General features: G+C 58.4%; 1 protein-coding gene across 1 annotated transcript; it reads left to right on the forward strand.

Annotated features, from left to right (window-relative positions):
- The first annotated feature begins 1,944 nt into the window (after window positions 1-1,944).
- Window positions 1,945-5,498, forward strand: CITED4 (Cbp/p300 interacting transactivator with ED-rich tail 4). Its single transcript, XM_075908632.2, has 2 exons — window positions 1,945-2,066; window positions 2,493-5,498. Exon 2 carries the CDS (start codon window positions 2,496-2,498, stop codon window positions 3,102-3,104), a length of 609 nt encoding a protein of 202 aa, XP_075764747.1. The 5' UTR covers window positions 1,945-2,066; window positions 2,493-2,495; the 3' UTR covers window positions 3,105-5,498.
- The last annotated feature ends 3,571 nt before the right edge of the window (window positions 5,499-9,069 follow it).

A 9,069-nucleotide genomic window follows, 5' to 3' on the forward strand; every position in this document is an offset into this window, starting at 1 on the left:
AGGAGATGCCGGAAAAGCAGATAGGATGAAACCTCACTGTTAACCACCTTTGGGTCTCCAATCCGGATTATCTGTCTGGGTTTACTCCCAGAGCCTTTGGATCTCCCGAACCTACCCACAAGGCAGTGGGGAATTTTCTGCCAGGGTTCTCTTCCCTGGAGTAATGTAAGGAGCCACATTCCCTTGGATGGCAGTGACCAATCATGGTTCATAAGCCTTTCAGTTTATCCAAAGTAATCTGGGACCCAAGTATCCCAGAGCCTCAACCAGCAGAGTGAGGGGTAGGGCAGCCTTATCTGATGGCGGGCTGCCCTTGCCAGGTCACAACATCATCATCGGGCACTTGTGACTTTAATCAGAGTATCGGATACCACCCAATGTCCCATCACACCCTGGTAATGTTGCCGCTGCTGGTCTGTGGCTGCATATTCACTCAACAAAGCCACTTATTTCACAGCAAACCTCTGAAAAGGGGCCGCCTCCTATCCGCCACCTGGAGACGTGCTAGGTGGCATGCAGCTCTGCCAACCGGAGCATGTAACTGTGTGGCTTAAAAACAACTGTCTTGTGCAGAGGGGGAAGCGTGACATCGGGGCAGGGACACTATTTCCCGCTTCCCCAGAGCCTAAACGTGCAGCTTGAACGTCCTTCTGACGTTGTGCTCTGTGGCATTTCCTAGCGTCCTTAAAAAGACAAATCAGAAAAAAGCAAGTGCGGCATTTGGAGTTATTTAGCCAGGCAGTAAGGCCAGAGCCTCAAAGGCATTTAGGGGCTAATTGCCATAGCTGGGCCAGGCTGCCTTGCGGAGTGCAGGGTAGTACTGACGTGTGGCAGCCAATGGGAAGGTGGCAATGCCTTCTGGAGCCAGCGCCTTCCATTTCTAATTTCCAGACTTCTGAGGCGCACTCAGGGGAGCTAACAGCTACAGCCTTGCAACTTGATAGCTGCGGATGTGGATGCAGCTACCCACAGCTATGCAGGGCTCTACTCCCAGCCATGCTGGGCCCCTGGGCAGGGTAGGAGGAGCAGCGCTGAGCTCTCCAACGGGGTAGGACCTGAAGTAGAAGGGGTGGGGCCAGGGGCAGCCAGCCTTCAGTGCAGGCTGGAGCGTACCATGCACCACCACCACCCCGCCCTTGGAACTGCTCTGGAGTATGCCACCTGTCGCTCCCACGGCGATTTAAAGGGCCCCTTTCCCCTCCTCCCATCTGCAGGCCTGGGTGCACATAACCAAGCAACCTGAACTGTTGTCACACGGAACCGTGTGTGTTCGGGGCTCATGCGGTGCAGACGCCCCAGGCCTCCACACAGCCAGCAGGGACCAGTGACACCCTCCTGCCTGGGTCTTGGCCCACTTAGGAGACGCCGCCTGCTTTCCCAAGCCCACAGGCGGCTGCAGGCAGTCCAGCCCCCCCTTCGCCCCACTGGGCCGGTAGCCAGCTCCTAGCTCCCTTCCCACAGGGGCATGGAGGGCCTGTTGGCACTGGGGAGCTGCCACAGATGGCAAAGCTGAGTGAGCTGCACCCCAAGGGCCCTGAGCCCCAGCATGGGCGATGGGCACACGCCCAGGCACCAGACACCCTGCCCGGGCTATGTCCCAGCACTCTCCGGACTCCCTGCTGTGCCACATGCAGGACCTGCCCAGGGCCAGGGCTCCCTGCTGGGGCGGGGATCCCTCAGGAACAGGGGGCACTAGGTGCTTGTGCCCATTGCCAGGGGCTGGACCCACGTGGACATGCAGAGCCTGGCTGAACCCAGCTGGGCTGAAGTGTGCCAAGGAGACCGGAACCGAGCCTGGCCAAACTGGGTCAAACCCGGGCAAAGGGGGAGGGGCATCCCAAGCTCCGCCCCCTGCCCGGCCCCGCCCCGCCCCGCCCCGTTCCACACAAGGCGGGGGGCGGGGCCTCCCCTTGCGGCGGGGGGGGGAGCACCTGACGCGACACCTGCGCGCCAATGGCTGGCGAGGGGCGGAGCTCCGGGCCCCGCCCCTTCTCTTACCTATAGAAGGCTACAGCGGGAACAAGTGCCGGCAATCGCACGGAGCAGCAGGCGGGGGCGACAGCTCGGTACGTCCCGGCCGGGTCCCGCCGCTGCGTTCGCGGCGGGCGGGCGGGCGGGGGAGCTCGCGGAGCGGGCGGTGCAGCGGGGGGGGGCTCAAGGGGCTCGCGGGTGCAGCGGGGGGGCTCGCGGGTGCAGCGGGGGGGCTCGCGGGTGCAGCGGGGGGGCTCAAGGGGCTCGCGGAGCGGGCGGTGCAGCGGGGGGGCTCGCGGGTGCAGCGGGGGGGCTCAAGGGGCTCGCGGAGCGGGCGGTGCAGCGGGGGGGGCTCGCGGGTGCAGCGGGGGGGGCTCAAGGGGCTCGCGGGTGCAGCGGGGGGGCTCGCGGGTGCAGCGGGCGGTGCAGTGGGGGGGGCTCGCGGGTGCAGCGGGGGGGCTCGCGGGTGCAGCCGCGACGCCCCCGCCCGCCCGCGCTCCAACCGGTCTCTTGCCTTGCAGCCCATGGCCGACCCCATGATGATGCCGCTGAGCCACGGGGGCAGCGCGCTGCCGAGTTACCGCCTGGGCATGGCCGGGCTGCCGGGGCCCCCCCAGCACGTGCTCCGGACGCTGCCTGCGGCCGCCCCGCTGATGCCCTACGGCGGGGCCGGCCTGGAGGGGGGCATGCGGCCCCGGCACGGCCCCAGCGGACAGATGGGCCACCAGCCGCTGCCGAGCTCCGTGATGTTCCCCGCCCCGAGCCAGCAGCAGCCCTACCTGGGGGCCGTGGGCGCGCAGCAGCTCATGGCCAGCATGCACCTCCAGAAACTCAACACCCAGTACCAAGCGCACCCGCTGATGGGCATGAGCAACGGGCCCATGGCCACCGGGGCCCCGCAGTACCGGGTGGTGCACCCCCCGCACCCTGGCATGCAGCACGTGCCCTCGCCCGCGCTGACCTTGAATGTTATGGACACTGACCTCGTCGATGAGGAGGTCTTGACCTCTCTGGTCCAGGAACTGGGCTTGGACCGGATTCAGGAGCTGCCCGAGCTCTTCTTGGGACAGAATGAATTTGACTTCATTTCAGACTTTGTCAGCAAACAGCAGCCCAGTGCCATCAGCTGCTGAGGGGCCTGAGGCTTCCTCCCCTTGTTGGCTTGGCTCCCCCACTGCTGTCCCAGCGCCTCCCCAACAAGCACTGGATGCCGATGGCTTGCCATGGATTGCTCTCTTCTCCGAGTGGGGCCTTCTTGTTTGGGAGTGAGGGGACATCCTGCTGTAGGTTCCCCCCAGATGCCATAAACAGGGCTTGTCTTGGTAAACAATGAACTTTCCATGTCTGGGCTGCCGAGTGCCGGAGCCAGCGGACCTCGCGGGGCTGCTGCCACCGGGCTTGTCCTAGGATTGGGCATTGCCAGCGCCGTTCCCAAGCAGTGTTGGGATCGAGCCCTCTCGTGGCTTGTGTCTGAGCCGCACAAGAAGGGGCTGGGGCTTGGCTTTTTGTCTTAAAAGCAAATCCGCCTTTGCCCCACGTACTGTGATGCTGAACAGGTCCCTTGCCCCTGACTCCAGGGATCCCTTCCCCCTCCATAAGGTTATTGTTAGTTTGTCTTAGCTGTACAAACTGTCTGGGGGGAGGGTGGCATTTGCCTAAACCTCTGTAGACTTTGGATCGTTTCACTTGTACAGCAACCAGCCGTACAACTGAGTGTTCAGGCTGTTTTCGATGCGAGGCTTAAAGCTGCAGGCAAGCTCCGTTTTCTCTGCCTCGGAAACCAAATAAAACCCATAGGCTGGTGTATCCCCGACATTCTTATTTATTTTTTCTGTAAGAATTATTTATTGGAAAGGGCTCCCTTTGTTGTTTGGCTCTGACTGTTAGCAACAACTACAGGGCTTTCTGCAGCTCCCAGATGCTGGCTTTTCCTTTTAAAGGGCTGGACTAGCAAATGGTTCTTCCAACCAACCATGCACAGGGTTCTTTCAGCAGCCTTTTTTGGTGGTGAATAGGTAGGGCCTTGTAACCCGACCCTGCCTGGTGTGATAAAGGCTGGCTTGACTCCCAGTGCCACTGCGCAGAAACGGTGAAATGTGACAGCCAGAGGGTTTTGTTTCCTCTTGTCTCTTGTTTCCAGGCGCTTTGGCAAGTGCAGCGCTCTGCTTAGGAGCGACTGCCCCCTGCTGCCAAGCACACGGGGCAGCACCTTGTTGATCAATGGCGAGAAACTGGGCGGACGGAGTTTCAAATAAAAGCGAAGCCCGCGGTAGTGAGGCGCTTGCTTGGTGGCTTGTTTATTGGATGTGCCTGGGGGGGATATACTTTGGACACTTTCTGGGAGTGGCATCAGGTGCCAATTTAATCAAAGCTTCATCTTTGTGTCCTGGGGGGGTTGGCAACCTCGGCCTGTGCCCATGTCGGGCACTAACAGCTGGCGGCCAGGGCCGATGAGTATGTGTGTCTGGGCTCTGGAGCGGGCCCTCACTGTCTTCCATCCAGGTGTGTCAATATTACAATAACAGACAGGGCTGCCCGTGGCTTAAACAGCTGAGCCCTTAAAGCCTAATCCAAAAGGGGTCTCTGTACCCCCAGCAGCACGAAGCTGCAATCCCTGCTGCTAGACACTGCACTGGTGTTTGCCCACTGGAATAATCCCCCTTTTAGGCAAACTGCCCCGAAAGCGAACATGCCTGAAGGGTCTGGAGAAGGGCTCTGGTGCCTCCTTCTTACCTGCTGCTGGGCTTGTGTGACTTGCTGGGCTCCTAAGAGTCGCCACCCGCCCCTCCCATTGGGGACCTGGCTGGGCAGCGCTTCGTTCCTTCACCCACTTCCCCTCCTCTGAAACACCCAGAGGATGCTGCTGGCCTGCCCCGTCCCACACTCAGCTGTGGAGCGGTTTATCGATTTTTCCCAGAGTGCTCAATGACGAGAGATTTTTCTCTTTTGCGGCTTGTGCTGAATGTTCCTGGGAGGAGTGGTGGGAACCTGCCAGTGGCTTGGGGAAAAGCCTCTGGAAAAGCAGGCTGCAGAATGAGGCACTTTGGTGCAGTTGCTGAGGGGACCGAATGGCCGAGGTGTCGGTCGGCCGGAGAGACAACCATGGGCTGGATAGATTTGAACTTCATGTGCTGCCTGGCTAGGAATAAGGCTGCCTCCACCCTTCCAACTGCTGGGAGCTGCCCTGTGGTAGAGAGACGGGGGTAACTGGCCCCTGTTCTGTCACAGCCTCATGAGCAGGATTAGGGATGTAACATCCTGTTTGATTGGTTACTGAGTTCAAGTGTTTAACCAACTAACGGCGGCTGGGCTGGAGCAGCTCTTGCCCCCTGGTTAACTGGAACCAATAAGCATCACCTGATAAGGGTCGTGCTTACCAGGTAACCGCGCACATCCCTGCTCAGGATGGGACTAGCCAAGTAAGAAGTTAATGCATGAATGGAACTGGGGTTTCTCAAACACGGCTGTTATGTGCAGCACAGGCACTGCTGATGGAATAAATGGCATGAATGTTAGTTACAAACTGAGGCTTTGTCTTTTAGTCCTATTTATTTTAGAGTGCACTTAACCAAGCCACAGGCCCTGGGTGGGCTGGGAGGGAGTGGTCTGTGGGGTGCATCCCCTCCCCAAGGCCCTGATGTGAAGGACCTAGCCAATGCGGGGTCAGTCTGCTAGTACTGGTAATAAAGTGCTGCTCCTCCATTCTATGCGCACCATGGGAACTCCCTAAATAATCCAAAAACAGCCTAACTCACTCCCCTCTGCTACCAGACTGGAGAGCTTGTGTGAAGTATAAGGCTGATTAATAATGCAAGTGCAGCATGATAGCTCCTAGTCCCACGTCCAGGGGATGTGAGCTCATGGGTATGGCTCACTCTTGGCTCCAGCAGCAGAACTTGGTAAAAGGTGCATTAGATGGGTAGGCAATGCCTTGTGAAAGGTCCTGGCTTTAATTTGAGTTAAGACCGCTGAAGTTACTGGTGATGGTGCATAATAGTCATTAAAGAGAATCCCAGCTCTTAGGAGCACATCTTAACATAAGAACGGCCGTACTGGGTCAGACCAAAGGTCCATCTAGCCCAGTATCCTGTCTGCCGACAGTGGCCAGCACCAGATGCCCCAGAGAGGGTGGACCGAAGACAATGATCAAGCGATTTGTCTCCTACCATCCCTCTCCAGCCTCTGACAAACAGAGGCCAAGGACACCATTTTATCCCCTGGCTAATAGCCTTTTATGGACCTAACCTCGATGAAATTATCTAGCTTCTCTTTAAACTCTGTTATAGTCCTAGCCTTCACAGCCTCCTCTGGCAAGGAGTTCCACAGGTTGACTACACGCTGTGTGAAGAAGAACTTTCTTTTATTAGTTTTAAACCTGCTACCCATTAATTTCATTTGGTGTCCTCTAGTTCTTCTATTTAGGGAACTAATAAGTAACTTTTCTTTATCAGCCCTCTCCACACCACTCATGATTTTATAGACCTCTATCATATCCCCCCTCAGTCTCCTCTTTTCTAAGCTGAGAAGTCCCAGTCACTTTAACCTCTCCTCATATGGGACCTGTTCCAAACCCCTAATCATTTTAGTTGCCCTTTTCTGAACCCTTTCCAAGGCCAAAATATCTTTTTTGAGGTGAGGAGACCACATCTGTACACAGTATTCTTAGCCATTGGGGTTACGATTGTTTTACAAACCCCTTTCACACAAGTCTGAATTTCAGTGAGCATAACGCTTGCAGGGTATTCTCAGACGCTGCCAATGTCTTAGATCCAAGGAATCAGGGAAGAGTTGAGTTCCTAAATAGTCCAGCTTGGAGAACCTACCTAAGGATGTTAAGGACTAGTCCATTTCGCGCCCCCCCCCCCCCTTGCTGCCTCTATCAAACAGATGCAGCAAAGGCGGGGAAGAGAGGCTACTTTGGAACACCGCCATGGCACTGCCGCTTTGAAGGAGCAGCACTGCACAGCTGATGCCGGGCTCTGTGCAGCGCTGCCCCTTTGAAATGCAGTGGCAGCATTTCAAAGCGGCAGCGCCGTGCGGTGCCCAAGGTCAGCTGGGGACTCCCTAGCTGACCCCGGGCTCCCTGTGGCATTTCCGTGGAACCCAGAGTTAACTGCGGAGTCCCCAGCTGACTCCAGGCTCCGCGAGGGCACTTCCGCTTTGAAATGCACAAGAGCCCCCATGGCCTGCCTGGAGTCAGTGGGTCTTCCTGCAGGCCCGGGGCTGCACGTGGAGTTCCACATTTGAAATGTACAGGAGGGCCAGCGGGGGCCCAACAGGACGTTCCAGAGGAGGAATGGGGAAGTGCCTGTCCGGTAGTCGATGGAAGTTCCATGGAGCACTCAACTAGTAAATTACTTGTCAGTGAACATCCCAAACCTCGTCCAATGATTCACGTAGGGCGCCCGCAGCAGCTGGCTGAGCTGGCGTGACGGTAACCCGCCTGGTCTCTCCCTCCATGTTTAGCTGGGACTTTGTGAAGCTCTTTGGGAGGATCCTCTTGGTCCATTTATTTCTTTAACCCAGACGGCTACACACTTTGACTCCACGGGGCCGCCTGCCTGGCAGGGCTGCAGCGTGTGGAATGGTCCATGTTCCCAAGGCCCTTGCCACAGGAAAAGACGTTGGAGGCCTCTCTTCTCTGGTGCCTTCAGGTAGCGGTGCCCATGTGATCGCAGCCTGGCTTGGTGCCTTTGGTAGCAATGCTGATCTCACTGGAAGGAAGCTCTTCCATTGGCTTCAGCTATGGAGCCTCGGGCCTGATTTGGGGCAAGAGACTGCTCTGAGAGCTTGATTTTATCTGCTTGAAAACTCTCCTCTGGCCAGGTTCAAATGGAAAGTCATCTGCCGCCGCCCCCCCGCGGTATCTCTGGCCCATGATTTTCATACCTAGGGAGCTCTAGGACGGCCTTAATGCACTGTCGCCAGGGAACATGCTCTCCAGCCACCAGGCCGCTAGGAGACAGGATGGCTGGGTGTGTCTGCCCCCCTCAGCCACCTGGGCATGATGGAGCAGCTGTAACAACACCCTGTCTCCCCAGCTGCCTGGCACCCTGCTCTCTAGCCTCCGAAGTCCAGTGGGAATGCGCCAGGCGGGCTGTGGGCTCACTGGCTCCCTAATGGTCTGAAGGTGTAGACTAGTTCTCCATGGCTGTTGCCTGCCCAGCTGGCGAGGGGCACAGCGTAACCTCCCCCCACGGGCCAAGGTGCCTCACTGAGAGTCGGGGGATTCAGGCCCCTACATCAGGTTTGAAAACCTTCCCCTGGTTGCAGAAGCACTGGGCCCGGCTGCTGGAGGACAGCTGAACAACTGCCCTGGCCAGGGGCATCCGCGAGCCCCCTGTACCAAGTCTGCCACACAACTGCCCTCGCCAGGGGAGAGCTTCAGCCTCTCACTTCTGGCCAGCTGCTTCAGGGACAGGCCAGCACAGCCCCGGCATCCTCTAGCCCAGCCGGCCCGCGCGGTAGGAGCTGGGCCGTGTGTCCCAGACATGCCCTCCCTGCCTCTCGGCTCCCTGTGCGGAGTGCCGCCCTGTGTAGGGAGGAAGAGCCGTCACGGCTCGCAGCCCCAGTGCCTGTGCACAGTCACCCACCGGGGTTTCCAGGGGCTGCTGCTGTCCCGGGCCATGGTGCTGCACAGAATTCCAGCTGTGCCACGCATCCCAGCACAGTTCAGTTTTGAAAGGCAATCACGTGCCAATGAACGGGCTAGAAACAAGCCACCGGCCTTTGGTAGCACATTGAGCTGCATCCTTGTGGCTTGCGGCGCCCGTAGTGTGAACAGACCCCGCCAAGCAGCCTGTGCCAGCCCAGGCAAATGTGGCAAGAAACCCTTGCCTGGCTGGGGGGGGGGATGGGCTCCGCATCCCCAGAGCCTGAGCGGGTAGGCCTGCCTTCTCGCCCTGTGAACCAAGGCAAAGGCCGAAGGGAGCATCGTCCTGCTGCCTAGAACCAAGAGTGGGGCCCAGCATCTTCCTATCTCCTTGGGCCCTGGGTCCTCCTACAGCCGTGCTGTGCAACGTGCCAGCCACTAGCCACACGTGGCTGTGTGGCTGGTTGAGCATGGCTAGTTGGCTACAGGAGTAGCCACAGTACTAG

This window comes from Pelodiscus sinensis, chromosome 26 (genome assembly GCF_052426305.1).
Source record: "Pelodiscus sinensis isolate ZL-2025 chromosome 26, ASM5242630v1, whole genome shotgun sequence".
Classification (NCBI taxonomy): Eukaryota; Metazoa; Chordata; order Testudines; family Trionychidae; genus Pelodiscus; species Pelodiscus sinensis.